The sequence below is a fragment of the Azolla caroliniana genome, unplaced genomic scaffold (genome assembly GCF_043228905.1).
Source record: "Azolla caroliniana isolate FFs.n. ecotype wild unplaced genomic scaffold, voAzoCaro1.0.p SCAF_3, whole genome shotgun sequence".
Taxonomy (NCBI): domain Eukaryota; kingdom Viridiplantae; phylum Streptophyta; class Polypodiopsida; order Salviniales; family Salviniaceae; genus Azolla; species Azolla caroliniana.
In genome coordinates, this window is record NW_028230438.1 from 21,013,293 (window position 1) to 21,031,469 (window position 18,177).

An 18,177-nucleotide genomic window follows, 5' to 3' on the forward strand; every position below is an offset into this window, starting at 1 on the left:
CTCTCTCTCTCTCTCTGTTCTTAATTCATCTCCCTCTCTATCTATCTCGCCACGTTTCCATCTTCCTTCTTCTTTTTCTTCTTCTTCTTCTTCTTCTTCTTCTTCAGATCATTCTGATTCTCCAATCTTTCCTGCTTCCTCCTTCTCCGTTTCTTCTTTTATCATTTGTCATCATCATCACCATCATCATCATCATCATCATCTTCTTCTTCTTCTGATCATCCTGATTCTGTAACACCTTCTTCCCCCTCCGTTCATTCCCTCCGTTCATTCCCCCCATTCTTACTTCTTCTTCCTCAGACCATCCTAATACTGCAACTTGTTTCTTTTTCTTCTTCTTATTCGTTCGTCTTCATCTTTAGGTCATTCTAATTCTGCAACATTATCTTTTTATTCAGTTCATCCCGATTCGGCAAGCTTTTCTTCTTCTTCTTCTGTTCGTTCCATTTCTTCGCCTTTTTTTTTTATCTTCCTCCTCTTTGTCAGCATTTTCATCTTCCATTTTCTTGTGAAGCAAAAGCACCGCCAATGGATTCTTTGAGCATATAACCAGTGTGTGTATACTCCAGCTAAAATGGCCAGCTCCGCCTCACCTAGAGGATTGGCTCAACAGGTTTGTGAATCAAATTTATATTTCCATCTTCTTTCTCTAATTTATATATTTATAATCGCACGTATATTCTGGCAATTTTCTATTTGCCAAACATTTGAATTTCCTTGCAGCACCTTGATTTTCCTTCTAAAGTCCCAGTTTACTTTACTTGTAGAAGTCTTGATTCGGTTGAGTTCTACATGCTTAATTATTCTTATAAAGTCTCAATTATCAGGCTTAATATGTTTGATCTTTTTTGTTGTAAACACTCGATTTTTTCGATTATATGCTTCATTTTGTGTTGAAAAGGTTTGACTCTCTCTTGGAAAACTTTCATTTCCATTGTAATGGATCATTGCTTAAAATATCTGTGTATTAATACATAAGGATTCCTTCTAAAAACTCTTGATTTCTCTCATAAACATGCATTACTTTTCCTCTAAAGGCTTGATTTATATACTCTGAATTTCATGTTAAGGTTTAATTTTCCTTTTAGTAAAGGGTTATTATCTCTGTAAAGGTCTGGTTTCATTGATCAATATGCTTAACTTTACCTGTAACGATTTGATTTTCCTTATAAAGGTTTGATTTTCCATGTAAAGGTTTGTTCTCTTTTATGGATCTATAGTGGAACAGATCTTTTTCTTATTCATGTTCATTTGTTGTAGCCTTCCCTGGAAACTGGTGGAGAAGAGAAGGATCAGAGAATTGGTCAAAAAGAATTGGTTAAAATATCTGTGTATTAATGCATAAGGATTCCCTTTAAAAACTCTTGATTTCTCTCATAAACATGCATTACTTTTCCTCTAAAGGCGATTTATATGCTCAGAATTTCATGTTAAGGTTTAATTTTCCTTTTAGTAAAGGGTTAATATCTCTGTAAAGGCTTGGTTTCATTGATCAATATGCTTAACTTTACCTGTAACGATTTGATTTTCCTTATAAAGGTTTGATTTTCACGTAAAGGTTTGTTCTCTTTGATGGATCTATAATGGAGCAGATCTTTTTCTTATTCATGTTCATTTATTGTAGCCTTCCCTGAAAACTGGTGGAGAAGAGAAGGATCAGAGAATTGGTCAAAAAGGATGGGGACATCTAAGTTCATCTCTCCAATCTGAAAACGTTCAGCAAGAATTTGCTCAAGAAACGGCTCATCTATCAGCAGATGACCATCTTGTAGAGTTCTCTGAAGCATTGAGAAGTTAGTATCCTATCGTTGTGAATTTCAATTGTTTACATTACAGTAGGTTCCTAATGCAGTTTGAATATTCATCCTCAAATTCAGTCTTTAATCTAGTTGAATTTTGATCCTTAAATTTAATGCTGGTTAAATTCCACATTTAAAACAGTTTTTTATCAGGTTAAATTTGCTGCCTTAAATTCTGATTAAACCCTTAACCCTAAACCAAATTTCTATATGTGGTTAAATTAGCGTTTCTAAATTTAGCAAATTTGCTTTCTTAAATTCAATTCGTAAATTTTGTAAAATTTGCATCCTTATATTGAGTTCGTCATGCTCTGCCACTTGGGTTGGATCTGACAAGAGCATGGTGCTGATTGAAGGTTGCAAGACACACATGTAATAGCAAGAAGACTTCCTAGAGTGGGAATACTCTTCTTGGTTGTACAAGAAAGACCAAGAGCCTGTGGTAGCTCCACAAGATGATGCAAAAAGAGACCCTCAATAGATTTGCACCTAGTTGGGTATCACATTACAGAACATTTTGTGATGACATTTGGAGGTTTGTAAACATGGGAAACATTGTGCTATTTGGCGACTTTAATGCATGCACATGTGAAGAAAAAACAATACTCTGAGGTCATGTATGTGGAGATTGCTGCAGAGGAATTTGGCATGCAATGATCAGCACAAGGCAAAAGAGAGTTAGCAGAGTATGTTAGACACTTCCTTGCCCTTGGAAGTAAGAATGGATTTCAAGTTTACCATAGATGCTCATGATAGGCAGGTTTTAGGAGATGCATTGATATGTTGGAATCCTGACGGTGAAGAATGTATGATAGATTACTTGATGGGATCCCCATCATTAAGACCAGAAATTAAAGAATGTGTCAGCACTTGGAGACGAATTGGTTTGGCTGCAAATGATGCATATTTGTAATTTATTGTGGAAGCATGACAATATGAAAATGTGGATACCAAGAACATGACCAGATATGAGTATGCTTATGAATGTCACGAAACGATTGCAAATAGATATTGAGATAATTTTACACTATTTGATGGTTTATTCTCAACGTGAGGATATATTTACTTGTATGCTTATGAATGTCATGAAAGGCCTGCAAATAGATATTGCATACTTCTAGCAATTATGTCTTCATCATCAGTTTTTTATCACCAATATGGGCATGACCCCACATAATACTTGATACAACGTAACTCAAAGAAAGATGCACATGCCTGCAATGTGAAGTTATACTGGGTATATGTACAAATCTCTCCCAACCTCTCCATGCCATCTGAAAGGTTCACCAAACTTGGTCTTGGACCATTTCTCTTTTTCGCCCACATGCTCTCTTGGGTATTTGCGTAATTCCTTGTGCTAGTTTTCTTTTGTTTTTGTTGATTCCTTACATCTTCACCATGTATTGCAATGGGCAAAGCCTTTGGTATCCCATTCTCAGTTCGTAATCTGGTTGATTTTGTATGCTTAAATTTGTTTCTTTATCTTGAAATGCTCATTTACATTAAATTCTTGACTGTTGTCGAGTTTGTATTGTGACTCTCAATTGTGTTGAACTGCACCTTTAGATTCTGTGTTCTGATCTGGTTAAATTTGTACCAATTCAGCTTCTAAAATAGTTTAATTTGCATGCATAAATGCGGTTAATTTAGTTTAACATTCGTATGTATTGCAGGTGTAGAAAAGGCTTTGAGGATTGTTGCTGAGGGGAAGGCAAAAGCATTGGAAGAAGCTGCTGAGTGGAAGCGCAAGTATGAACTCGAATGCTCACGGAATAAGACAACCGAAGGTATTTCCAATTGTAGGTGTTAACCGCATTCCTTGATCCCATGTACATAGGGTCTTGTGGAAATGTGAGAGTTAACTCCATTGTACACCTCCATGACTGTAGCCCATGGTACAGTATGCATTGGATGCATCATTAAAACGTACTCTTAGTCTTTACTCCAATTTCTACAATGTCTGCATTAAATGGGTTTATTGTAATAACTTATGTAATTGAAGTAAGGGTCATTTATTATACTTCTATGTCTGCAATAAATGTGATGGGTGCATTTACTTCAATAGGTGGAGTGATGGTTGGTTGATATTATTCCTACATTAATTGGTAGTTAGCATTTGCTCCAGAATGTGGAATAGTGATGACTATGATAAACGTTTTTCCTATATAATAGACTATGATGACTATACAATCATATATATTTGATTTAGCATTGTACTTGTTTCTGTACTGTATACACTTTTTGGTTTTTCATCCTCTAGTACTTCGAATTTTGATACACTCTAGATCCTAAACCCTCTTATCAATAACAAATGGAGCTCTGCATTTTATGAAAGCTACAATGATTGTTGATACTTATTTAACAGTTCTCGCAGTATCAAGCACAAAGAAGAACTCGCCATCAGTTAATGTACAAAACAATGTGGTGGTTTCCTTGGATGGGAGTCAAAGACAGATTCCTGAGCTGAATGGGAATTACTGTGCGAGAGATGGCATTTGTAGCCATGAGGTTCTTGGGAGAGAAGATAGTACATCAGAACTGCCAAATTTATTAGATGAGAAGAAAATGTTAACAAAGGTTTGTTTCCTTCCTTTCTTCTACAATCTTTATTTACACAAGAGCCATCAAATAATGGTGATAAAGTTGTCGCATATTTGTTGGTTTTACAGGTACCGTTCTCTCTTGCATGGGGCTGTGATGGAGTGAAGGACAGGCATCACAAGCATGATGTGGTTTCATTTGAAAGAGGTGATATCACAACAGCTGTTCGGAGTAGCAAGGAGGTAACATATGTTTGCAATTTTGTTGTATCTTGCAACTAATTCTTGAAAACTCCCAAATTCTCCTTGTTTCCAATAAGTTTTTAATATTTTCCTAAATACTCTCCTGGTTCACTATGTCTTGGGCAATTATTTTGCCAATTCTTCTCCAGTTTTGCAATTCATGTGATATTTTAGCATTTAAATTCATTTTCCGTTTCTCTCTTTTGGGGGTTTTATGAACGGCATCTGGAAAAATAGCAAAAACCCAGGGGCATTGATAGCAAAAGAAAACTTAGGGGTGTTCAGGAGTTTCTACCTTGCAGTAACCCCATAAAGTTTCTGAACTTACTTACAGTTTAATAGAGCATGCATAAGCGTATGCATGATAAATCATAAAACAGGGAATTATACATTGTTTGGTGCATATATAACAATAATAAATCCAGGTCATTGACGGAAATAACAAAAAACGGAAGGGCATGGGGGTAGTGAAAGAAAATGCAAGGGAGTTTAGGAGTTTTTACCTTAACAGTAACTCCAGATTTGTTCCCAAATGTACATATGCATGACAGTGAGACATGTCCCCAAATGGTACAATTGCAGATCTAGGATCTTGAAACATTTTCAAAATTGAATTAACTGTCCTTTCTGATGCTTATTTCCCATTATGATCTGCATTATATGGGCAGATCATCTTAGAATGGGACTCGCCACCTCAATCTGTTGCGATACTTACAAAGCCTAATTCTGCTGAAGTGCAGGCCCTTTGTAAGGAGATGGTGAAGTATGTTCTCCCTTTCTGGTCTCAGAAATCATTGTTCAAAGTCGACCTTTCATGGAAAAAAAAAGATTAAAATGTGGGGTTCTGTCTTTTGGTAGGTGGCTAAAGGAGGATAAAGGATTGAACATTTTTGTAGAACCACGTGTCAAGTTGGAGCTTCTGTCAAGTAGTTCCTTTTACAGCTTTGTTCACACGTGGGAAAAAGGTATAGACTTACGGATGCTAGAGGTTGTATTTGCCATGATAAAAGAATATTTAGGAACATAAATAAACAAAGAGAAGCAATGAGACATGTATGTTAAGTGTAATGTTTCTGCTTATCAAATCCAGAGAACCCTCCGTCTCTCTCTTTATAGCATGCTGTATATTAAATTTGAATGTGATTGGTGGTGGTAATAAACATAATCTCTGCTAGCTTTGAGATTTTCATACACTATGTGCTTTCATAAAAAATTCTTTGTTGTGACACATGCTAATCTTGGAAGAGTGGATTGGACTTGGGTTTGATGCTAATGGTAATGCTAGGTAATAATGTTAAATCTTGAGTACAATGTAACCATGGGTCTCACAAAGGAATTGCATTAGGTAATGCCTATATTGGATTCTGATATGTATTTGGCCAACCCATGCCATGTGTAGATTATTTAATTGATTACATCCACTTGAATAGGTGATGATGACATAACTGTAGAGCTCTTATTCTGCAGATCAATCTTGTAGGTGTAACTCTCCATATCTTTAAGACTGCCAATGTTCCTGTCTATTTCCCACCTTAAGATGAGGTGTTCACCAAAAGCTTCCCTCTTTCAGTTTTCCTCTGGCATCAGGATTCAAGTGGAATATTTACTTTGTTTAATATTATATCAAAAGCTTAAAAGAAAAACTCTTTCTGCTTTTATCAACGAAGAACTGGCTGGTATACCTTTAAATATTAATAAGTAAGTTTATCAGTGCAGATGAAGAGGTCCAAATGCTGCATAGCAAGGTTGATCTTGTTATAACACTAGGTGGAGATGGAACTGTGCTTTGGGTATGTATCAGCTTTGTCTTACAAAATTTCAGGAAATATTGCTGTCAGATCCTCATACGTTTATAAACGTTCCAGACGGCTTCCATGTTCAAGGGACCTGTACCTCCATTGGTCTCATTTGCAATGGGGTCATTAGGTTTCATGACACCATTCCGTATCCTTTACTGTAAATAATGGCTGGTGTAATTTAACAAAACTTTTCTTGTAATTTAACTTTAACCATCAATAAAGAGAGCGATAGGTATAAAGATACACTCCAGAACATAATGAGAGGGCCATTGCATATCTCTCTTCGTTATCGTCTAAACTGCCGAATAATCAGGGCATCTGACCCTCCTGAGGAACCATGGGATACAAGAAAGATTTCAAGGGATTCACATATTGTTCTAAATGAAGTATCTATTGATAGAGGCATATCGTCTTTTCTAACTTTCCTGGAGTGCTATTGTGATAACTCATTCATGACTTGTGTTCAAGGAGATGGGTTGATTATTTCGACAACATCTGGGAGTACTGCGTATTCATTGGCAGCAGGGGGATCTATGGTACATCCTCAGGTATGTTACTCGTACTCAAAAACTATATCTGTGGATTGTTCTTTTAATGGTTTATTAACACTTTTTTCGAAACTAATATCGTTTTCACACTTCTTATTGTGGAAACAAATGTTCATGTCTTAAATTCTGTAAACCTATTTCTTTAGGAGTAAATAAGTAATATTTATAAAATCAAAGATTTGATGAATTCTAACCCCCCTCTTGATTGAGACTTTACCCATTCATAGCCTTACAGTTGCAAAGTACAGCTTTCAACACTATTTGTGTTTATACATTTGGGTTTTTAAGTTTCCAATAGAGTAACATTATGAATCTAGGAGGAATAATCTGTCTCTCATAAGTAATGTGTAAAGGCAATTCTTTCACATTGAGCGTCAGCATGGGTATTATTATGAATGCACCAATCCTTTTAAAATTGTGTTTGTTGCCAGAGTCCACTGTTCACCTATGGAGTAGACGTAATAATTACATTGTATTTGGTTAAGGTGCGCGAGATCAATACTATACACAATGACGATAATGGAAAACTCTAAATATAGGGAATGATGTGTTGGATGTCTATTGGAATGAAGAAGGCAGAAAGGGGCCACCAAAATTAAAGATATAATTTATGAAACTGAATGCACCAAATCATTGCATGTGCTAAAATAAGGGCACAACAATTCTGATAAGAATTTCTTACATATTTATGTCACTGATTAGTGAATGTTAATGTTATGTTGATTGTGTTTGTTTTTGCTTATGTGTAGGTCCCTGGGATCCTTTTTACACCCATTTGTCCTCATTCTCTTTCATTTCGACCATTAATCTTACCGGAATATGTTACCCTTCGTGTGCAAGTTCCATTCAACAGCAGAGGTGATGCATGGGCTTCATTCGATGGAAAAGATCGACAACACTTACAGGCTGGAGATGCCCTGGTGTGTAACATTTCTCTTTGGCCTGTTCCTACCACATGTGAAGTAGATTCTACTTATGATTTCTTGCGTAGTGTGAGAGAGGGATTGCATTGGAATATGAGAAAAGCTCAGTCTAATGATGGTCCACGCGATGCGCAATCTGTGGACCATCTTTAGAGTGACGATAACATGAAAACCAATTCATGTAGTCTTTTCTACATTCATGTATAATATTAAGGAACTAGCTCTAGCTACTACTTCAGCAAGTGTCATTTTTTCTGAAGTTGTAAAACTGTTTTCTGCTAACCCATATATAGCAACAAGTTGATGCCTTCTCAACTACATACAATCACAGATGGTACTAAGTTTCCATCAAAACTTATGTGCAATGTAAAATTAAGTTCTGGCCCCACATCGCCAGATCTATTTGTTTATGCTTCAGTATTAAAAAGGTTATGTTACAAACCCTCACTCATTTGTAAACTTGGCATTCTGATCTTTTGTACAAGTGGTACTCTGACCAATTTCAAAAACAATACGTCTTTGGTAAATACGCAAAAACATTTCCTGGAAATCTATGAAATGTATTTTTAAGCACTGTTGTCTAAGGGAGAGGTGATGCAAATACAAGACATGATTTTTGTTGGTTCATGGAGCACCGTTGTATATTTAGACCAGGTGAATGATTTATATTCAGAAGCTACATACTCTTTTGTTGTGTACAAGTGAATGTAATGGTGCATCATTCTTATTGGGGTATTTGCCTGCTCGACATAAACACCATGAATACTTTGTCTGTCTTCATGTCATGGTACAAGACTACAAGTGATGTATGTGGATCTTAAATGTGCATTGGTGAGTCACTGTTTACCAACTTGATCCAAGTGTCAAAAGCTCTCTTAAAATAAAGACACATCTGCTATCTTGTAATGCTTGCATCAAGTGATGCCATGGTTCTAGACTGGGTTAAATATTATATTGATGAGCTAAACTTTGCTGAATATACAGTTGGATGCCAAACTGGAAATCACTAACCTTTTATCGGGGGATATGTCCATCCAACACATGCAAAGATCACCAGTCTGAATCTCATGCAGAGTGTACATTGTAGACAAGCCAAGTGTTCCATTTAAGTATTTGGTTTAATGTCTATTGTGTTTATGGGGCCAATTCTTGTAAAGTTCCTCATTACAAGCTTAATGACTATATGGTTTCTACTATATTGTGAGAACACAAAATGTTAGTACCGAATATGGAACCAGGGACCATGATGGTAAATGGGCAATAATCCACCAAGAATATGATTGTAAATTATAATTTAAGATGTCCAAAGGGTCATATTTTTGAGAATCATGGGTAAGCATACTCAGGCTAAAAAAGTTGTGATACTAGTGGAAGTGTTTAGCATTGATACTGATTACATTATTATGGGAGAATATGTGCACTTTACAAGAAGTCGAATATCCTCACCAAATCGTTCTTTGAGTGCAACATAATTTAAAACTTGTTGGTCATACCAATGGGAAACATGCAAGAATATCGATGCCTCTATTGTTTGACCCTCCTAGTAATCATGATTGTGTATCATTATGTTAGTGGCGCACATGGCTGAATATTATTATCAATTCCTAAGGGTTAAAGATCAACATTTAACATCATCTAGAGGTATATTGGAAAGATGCTTGTTACAATCAATTGTGTTTAACTCTCAATTAGAAGTCTACATGCTATGAACATATGCAAGTAAATTTTGCGTCATTTGGGGGTGTTATGAAAGTTTAGTTATGATTGTATGCAACATGTGGCTACAAAGTTTCTTCCATTTATGGTCATGCATGGGCTTCAACCACGATTACCAAAGATGACTGATGCCCTAACTCATTTGGACATATATCCATTGTTTCAAGTTAGTTGTTGAGGAAACTAGTTGGACAATATACCACCATGGTAGATAATCATATTTAAGCTTTATCGTATAAGACCTTTGGATTCTACTATGTGAACTCCAACATATACTAAATTTTCAGTTGCAAAATGACAAGTTCTTTTTTAATGGAAGCACAAGTTTAAGGTCTAGCATTATCTCACAATTGGTTTTCACGGCAACTTAACGGTTTCATCGGTTCGGTTCGGTTCGGTTCAGGTTTAGGTTTTTTTTAATGGTTCGGTTTGGTTTCAGCAGTAAAAAACCGCGGTTTAACGGTTTTTAATTATTTTTTTTAAAAATTTAAAAATTTGAAAAAAATTCTAAAAAATTTTAAAAATTGTTTTTAAACAATCTTTTCATTTTTACTCTTATTCTCACATTTTAGGAACATCTTAAAAATTTTAAAAATTCTAAATAATGAAATATTATAAATTTAAAAATAAATAAAAATAAATAAAAATAAATTTGACCTATGTTGAAAACCGAAACCGAACCATGAAACCGCGGTTTTTACAATTTAAAAAGGTTTAACGGTTCAGTTTAAAGGTTTCGTGGTTCGGTTCGGTTTGGTTCAAGCTTCAACATTTTTAACCAAACCAAACCGAGCCGTTGCCGATTGTTAGGTCATATGATGTCCTTGGTCCTACAATTGTGGAGGTGCAACGTAGATATCTAGGATTTAGCAAGGTTTACAAGTTATGAGTATAATGTATGGAGCAATAGGTTGTAGTACAACCAAAGGGTTGTTGGGTATGGTGAATACATATGGAAGTTCATGTTTAGCTAAGGAAGCTAGTGATACCTTTGGAGAAATAAATGCAACCTTGAATGCTTGGAGGATAATAACACTCTCAAATAGCATATTCTTACTTCGCACTTCATCCAATCATCCATTTTGTGGAGTCACCATATTCCAAGACCTTTGTCATCAAATTTGAGCTCATGACAATGTATCTTAGTCAATAGTATCTTTGCCCCTTAATGCACATTAGTAGGAAGTTGTCATATCTATTAAATAAAGTAACTTCATGTGTAGTATATGAATGGGCTTCTAGAAGAAATACCAAATCATAGACCTTTGCAAAACATGTGGAAAATGTTCCTAATGACAAAGTGTTGTCTAACGCTCGTAAGTTTGATCTTTAGAAGGTAGACAAAATAGTAAATGCTAGAAGTATATTACATATTTAAGTTTTAGGCAAATTTAACATGGTTGCCTTTTTCTCTTTAGCTTATTGGTGTATTGAAAGTCTTACATTCAATCCTTGATGGATGAAAATAGCATGTGACTTATCCCAATCAATATACATATTGTGACTATGTTGAATACTCAACATAAACATGCATTCAACTTTGTCCAAGCATTTTTTATGGTGACACCCTTGTAATATAAAGGTCCTATGTTAATTCCTTAGTGAGGTAAGCAAAAGCATATAGATCATAAAAGTATGATGAATACTTTTTTTTTCCAAAAAAACACTACTTCGCATTAGTTAGCAAATAGAATAAAACACAGTTTACCCAAATCCACAGTGGGATCAACATATACAACTCGGAGGAACAACTCCAAAACTATAAAAACAAAAAAACCAAAACTCACACGACCCTTAACTCAAACAAAACTGAAATAAACCCCATTTTACCCTGACTCTACTTCTCCCAACGAACTCTTTTATAACAAAGTTATCTGGGTAACACGACTATATTAACCCACTTGTGCTTTAGCTACACATACATAATTACATCCCATGTACAAAATTGGGAGCCATTGGCGAAAACAGTCACCTAGGCGCTTGGTAATTCCACTTAGGCCTCGTCGAAGATTTGACCATCATGGGAGAACCACCCCATTTCAGCAAGAACTTTGACCTTGCCCTTTCTGCTTCATCTGATTCCCCCTGAATCGAGTCATATCGTCCGCGCAACCAAGCCACAAGCTTAAACTAGATATTTAACATCACCTCCCCACATGAGAGCTTTTGCTGCTGAAAAACAAACTTACAACTCTTGGTCCAAATGTGCCAGACCGATAAGCATGCACGATTCGAAGGCGTCTACTCCAAATGTTAATCGCCTCTATACAATTCCAAAAACACTTAGAGATTGATTCCAATGCATGTCCACATAAATTACAAGCAACCTCACCACCACAGGAACTCAACCACGCCACAACCAAGTCTTTATTTTTTCTGGTGTATCCAATGCCCATAGTCTCCTCCAAAATGACTTCAGATCATCATTTGATATGCCTTTATCCTTCCAACTATTGCGAATCATTACAACACCCACCCCTTTGGAGCCAATGATTTGTCTTCCTAACTTAGTAGTGTACTCAAAAAACTTTTTCAAGTTGTTTGTTCCCAATGTCTGCCACCATACCTCCAATGGATCCCACTCCAAATCATATAAGGGTTTTTTGTCGAAAAGCCATATTTTACATCCCTGATCAAGTGTCATAGGGTTTGGGTTCAATTGCCACCTCTTATGCTCTAACACTGTCACCCCCACTGCCAACCACCTGTTTGTCAATGAACTTAGGTTACCCCACAAACGCTCCTCGTTAATTGAGCACCTACCACAGATAAGTTGTTCATCACCCTCACCTATAAACCAACCTAACCAAATTGCTTCTTCCGCGTTCAACTTACCTAATCCATCAACGACCTTATCTATCATTTAGGTCACCTTCGCTAGTCTTCCAATAAACCTACAACTAACAGCGTGTCCCTCTGCCTCTTCATGCTGAAGACCTCCCAATCATGTACCAACCTAATCATGTACCTTAGCATCCTCCCCCAAGCCAAGTATTTTTTCTGTCCAAGCATCATACCGTCTTCACTTCTAATCCTAGGGTTCCAAAACAACGGTTGTCGTAGATGTTCAGTATGATTAATACTTTTTCTTTTTTCTTTTTTCTTTTTTATAGAAGATATCCTGTAATTAGTGTAATCATTTTTACAAGATTTTAAATTCTATGTGATTTGTGGGGGAAACAACCGTTTCAGAGGTTGAAAATGCCAATAAGGATTACCATAATTGGATGTCATGAATGGAGTAGCTTTCCATATAATGATAAATTCACGTCGTTGAGCAATTTTAGCATCAGAATCTCCAACAATACCATCCCATTATCCCTTCAAAGTATGAACTATGTCTAACCAAATATTTGAAACCAATTCAATCGGTGGTGTTTCAAGCTAACGTTAAATGAGAGAGCACCGAACCTTCCAAATGTGATATATAGTGGTACTACTCAGTATCTCCCATATTGGTTGAACTTCCTTTCGTGTTCCTGCAAACTGTAATGACAACACTGGTAATGTATGACCATTTTCAGATTTAGTGTAAAATCCATGGTCCATAGATTCAGTGTCATAATGAAATGCATCATAGACGAGATGTCCAAACCACCATGCCCCAAGTGAAAACCAATGGGGGGAAATAGTTAGCAAAAATTCTAAGGAGACGTTGCCATATTAGTTGAGACTAAGTGCATTCCCATAAGTAATGTTTTTGAGTTTCCATTTGTAAATGGCATCGTGCACAAGTAGAAGCTACTCCCATCCTATGCAACCATGTGCCAACCGGCAAGGCTCGATGAATACTTAATATAACATGGGTATAACATGTGGTTAGATTTTACACAAAAAACTTTATTGTGTGCGGTGTTATAGACTTTAGCCTCATAGGAGGAAGTCTACATTTTGCCATGGGGAAAATTTTATCCACTTGATTGAATGTGCGCATGAGTCTCTCCCACTAATCATAGTAGCTTGTATGCAAGAAAGAACAACATTAAGCTTGATTATAATGGCTAAGATCTCTTCAACTTTACAATCTAATTCAAAACAACAATTCTAAGAAGTTATGCAGAGAACATAAAAAAACTCTAATGAGACAACTCATTAGCAAGTTAGTTATAGGAATTACATCTACAACACACATTCTAGATCAAGTTAGTTTTAGGTTTGTTGTAAGTCATAAATGCATTTGTATCATCAAGCATCGATGAGTGAGGATATTTGGAGAATTTATTTATGACTATCAATGGCATACCCACCTCATACGTGACACCATGGCATGCACCATGATTAGTTAGATTCCATCGATAGTGCATGGAAGCCTAAACTTTTCCAAAAGTGATGCATGTATAGTGATACATGCATGCAACTACCTTTTTGTAGAGCTATGGCTATATATTAGATGCCTTAACTAATACATGTACATGCCTCTCTCCTTTTTTGTCATCAACCCTTTTTTATTTATGGACCGGAGGCAATCTGGTTATGGATTTTGATATCTCAAAATCCTTCTACAATTTGCCCATTCCTTCTTCTTCTTCTTCTTCTTCGTCTGTTTTCAACTTCAATTACTGTTTTCATTTCTTGCTCCAATTCTGCTTTTATTTGTCCAACAACTTACACTTGAGTAGCATTCTCATAGTTGTCACTCAAGGTTGTCAATCAATAAAGCTAAGAGACTTAAAAGTGTAACACTATTACACTCATTATAGATTCCAAAGTAGAAATGACAAAAATATATTCATGGACTCTACACGAGGGTTTGCATTGGACAAATAGCTAATATTGCGCCATCTAAGTTGTAATCAAGAGGCTGTGTGAACCATTCCTTCTAAGCCTAATGTCAAGAGTCATGAGAGTAGCGCAAATCTTTGTACTAACATCTTGGTGAGACATGGATTTATTAAGGACAAACCCAAATCTAGATGTTATTCCTATGTATATGTGAATGTCTTGAAAATCTTAAAACCCAAATTTATCCATCTATCTACATGTAAAGAGACATGTAGTAAATAAGAAAGGCTTGAATGTCCGAACTTCAAGTTAGTTATGCAGTACTGAGTAAAGCCATTTGTGAAACAACTTCGAATCGGACACAAGTGAGATGTAAGCCGGCGATGAGATAAATACAATTGTGCGAGCATTATTAGGATCTGACAAGCGAAACACACAAATTGACGAATCAACCACATGTTCGCCCTTTTTTTTAAAAGAGAGAGAGAGAGAGAGAGAGAGAGAGAGAGAGAGAGAGAGAGAGAGAGAGAGAGATTTTACTACTACTTAATGAGATGTGTGTGTGTGTGTATCCATTGAGAAGACAAAACTTAATAATAAAATTATTATTGTTATTTTAAATTTTTTAATAAATTAATAGGCAAGAAGATGAAGAAGACAAAAATAAAAGATCAAATATGTAAATAAGTGCAAATACATAATAAGATTAAAAACAAAAATGATCCAAAATTCCCCTAAAATCTCTATTTTGTGGGGGCAGATGAATTGTTTATTTGAGAAAAAGAAAAAGAGAACAAAAAAATAGAGCACGCAGGGGTGACCGGGTGACTGGCTAGGTTTCACGGGCATTTGCCGGTGCCTTTGGAGTTCTTGAGCCCCGCGTAGCAGGGGCAGACGGCTCGGTTACCGGCTGTCCCCGGCGGCACGCACTTACAGATCCTGCAGCAGGCGTTGCAGCTCCTGAAGCAGAGCTTCTGCCGGCTGGCCTTGCTGCACCTGTACCCGCACTTCCCTCCGCACCCTGCCACATCATGCCCAAATTTCAGGATGATGATAATGATGATGCCACATCATGCCCAAATTCAGGATGGATGATAATGATGATACCACATCATGCCCAAATTCAGGATGGATGATAATGATGATGCCACATCATGCCCAAATTCAGGATGGATGATAATGATGATGCCACATCATGCCCAAATTTCAGGATGGATGATAATGATGATGCCACATCATGCCCAAATTCAGGATGATGATAATGATGATGCCACATCATGCCCAAATTCAGGATGGATGATAATGATGATGCCACATCATGCCCAAATTCAGGATGATGATAATGATGATACCACATCATGCCCAAATTCAGGATGGATGATAATGATGATGCCACATCATGCCCAAATTCAGGATGGATGATGATGATGATGATGATGCCACATCATGCCCAAATTCAGGATGACAACGACAACGATGATGCCACATCATGCCCAAATTCAGGATGGATGATGATGATGCATATACATTATGTAATGTTTTTGTTCCTGCTATGTTTTATATACTTTGGGAGGGGGCTTACCAAATCTGGAGAGCAGCCTGCCATGATCATTAAGTTGCATCAACAACCCTTGCTCAGCATCACATGATGATATGGCCACCATTGCCTGTACAACAATCCAAATGGAACCAAACAGATTGAATGCACTAGAAATATCCACACACACATACATGCATGCATGCGGGCATGCGGGCATGCATGACCTCCCATGCTCTTAAACATGGTCACTCATGGGTCTCAATTAATTAATCTACCAATATTCACCACCCCAATGGATTGTTAGGGTAGTATGCATGGGTACCATTTAAACCAATGGTCAAATTAATATCCATGGGCACCCATGGCATGGATGGGCAATGTGCATGTATTTTTTTTCCACACACATTGCCCACCCATAGCATGGATAAGTTAGTTTGCATGCATATATGCATGGCTTGGCACTTCATGGAATTGCATTTTGATATGCAATGTGCATGCATCATGTTGATGCTAAAGGAGGGTTTCCATATCAAATGATCCATGTTGGCCTATGAAGGTTTCATATTACATATATATGTAGAAGAAGAAGATTTACCAAGAAAAACAGAGCGAAGATGAAGAGAGACGAAGACATGGAGAGCTTAGAGAATGCCATTGTGTGTGTGTGTGAGTGTGTGGGTAGGTGTTTGTGAAGACTTAACACTTGAGAAGGACATAAAGACCAATAGCATGGCCTTCATTCTTATAGAAAAAAACAACACATTTTCACCTAGAGGGCAAAGAGGATAATTCTTAGATATACAAGATTTTACTACGACTTTGTTTTTTATGAGTATTTAATAAAAGACACGAAGTGAAAGGATAAAGAAGAAAAAGGGTGGGGGGTTTGTAAAAACCCTAAAAACCCACTCCTTTCAAGTGATGCAATGATTATATTATTAATCTTTGGTTTGTCGCTTGATTAGGGGCCATGCTTTGACTAACATTCAATGGATTATTTCGGAAATAAACGCTCTTCGAATTCCTAATACATATACACGTATTTTTGGTAAGTTTCCCCTTCACGGAATTAAATGGGTGAAGTGAAAGGACAAATGCCTTTGTGACACGTGTCATGCCAACAAGACTGTATAACTGGCATCCACTCACCCCGTGTTCCCTCCCCCCTAAAAAAAACCCAACCATCACTTTGTACTCTAGAAATTGTTCACCCTCTTGCACTACCTTTACCATCTCTCTTTTCAATGCGTGGTTCCCTCATGTAAAGAAAGCAAGTGAGAGGATCCTCTAGTAAAATATCTGGATAGTTGGGTTTCTAACCCGCATGGCATCAATAACAATATGGCATAAACACGAAAAGAGAGATGAATAGATACATAGATTTTATTATTGCCTTGGGAGGTGAAGTATGACCTCTAGAGACTAGTACCAAAATTGAGACATTTTTACATATTATTTCTGGAATTGAATAGTGATTCTTGTTGTTTGAGAATTTACTTATGAGCATTGCAATCAAGAGTGAACATTGTGGTGATGAGAGGAATGTATTTTGGGAGAGTGTTCAAATTGGCAATGTGGAGGAAGGTAAGCTCAAATGTGGGTCAAATGTGGTGCATTGTATCAAATTTAACATTCTTGACTCTTGAATTCATCCACAGCAAAATATGCATAGTCGATAAGTCTCCTCACAAATGCCCCATCTCACATAGAAGAGCATGTTAACCAAGTCATATGAAAGCACGGATGTAGAGGTCAGACAATGTGATAAGGTTCTAGCATGTGATCTTTGAGTGTGCTTTCGTTGTTTGAAGAAAAAGATAGTTTTGTGGTAGTGGTTTGTTTACGTGTGTCAACACATTTCCTTAACCATGATATATTGACGTTACAAAAAAATCTCATTCACAAAGGAATGTATTGATGCATCATGCATGGATAGAAGACATGAAAATTTTGTTTGGAAAATGGGATGGATCACATATTCCAATCTATTTATTTATATCTCACATTCATCGATACCCAAATTTTTACCTTCGCATGTCGTTTGAATCTTTTTACTTCATTGTCATGTACTTCTAGGAAGTCAATGTGCAAGTTTTTTAGCCTTAAGCATGTACTCAATAGCCTTTTCCATAAACATAATCTTAGTGGGAAGTAATCCATATTCAAGTAGGAGCATGTATGGGTTTTTGTAACTTGACTTCAAGAAGCTTCATAAGAAAGTGATTTTGAAAATTTTCAAAGTCTTTGCAAGTGAACTTAGGAATGCTTCAACCCCACACTTCAGCGCCATAAAGAAGCTCTAGTGTCACCAGAGTGTCAAGAGATATATTTCTTAAGAAACCAATAT

General features: G+C 36.6%; 2 protein-coding genes across 3 annotated transcripts; one reads left to right on the plus strand and one right to left on the minus strand.

Moving 5' to 3' along the window:
• The first annotated feature begins 307 nt into the window (after window positions 1–307).
• Window positions 308–8,299, plus strand: NADK1 (NAD kinase 1). 2 transcript variants are annotated; one of them, XM_087316968.1, is made up of 11 exons: window positions 308–613; window positions 1,625–1,793; window positions 3,473–3,586; window positions 4,165–4,376; window positions 4,469–4,582; window positions 5,251–5,345; window positions 5,441–5,547; window positions 6,299–6,372; window positions 6,448–6,526; window positions 6,604–6,929; window positions 7,679–8,299. In XM_087316968.1, exons 1-11 carry the CDS (start codon window positions 575–577, stop codon window positions 8,003–8,005), a joined length of 1,656 nt encoding a protein of 551 aa, XP_087173094.1. In that variant the 5' UTR covers window positions 308–574; the 3' UTR covers window positions 8,006–8,299. The 2 variants fall into 2 exon arrangements, with proteins under 2 accessions (XP_087173094.1, XP_087173095.1); XM_087316969.1 differs by having other exon boundaries at window positions 4,174–4,376.
• A 6,640-nt stretch (window positions 8,300–14,939) lies between these two features.
• Window positions 14,940–16,563, minus strand: LOC147866519 (cypmaclein-like). The gene is made up of 3 exons (XM_087316970.1): window positions 16,426–16,563; window positions 15,873–15,957; window positions 14,940–15,311 (listed from the first exon to the last, which is right to left on the minus strand). Exons 1-3 carry the CDS (start codon window positions 16,483–16,485, stop codon window positions 15,130–15,132), a joined length of 327 nt encoding a protein of 108 aa, XP_087173096.1. The 5' UTR covers window positions 16,486–16,563; the 3' UTR covers window positions 14,940–15,129.
• Window positions 16,564–18,177: the final 1,614 nt, after the last annotated feature.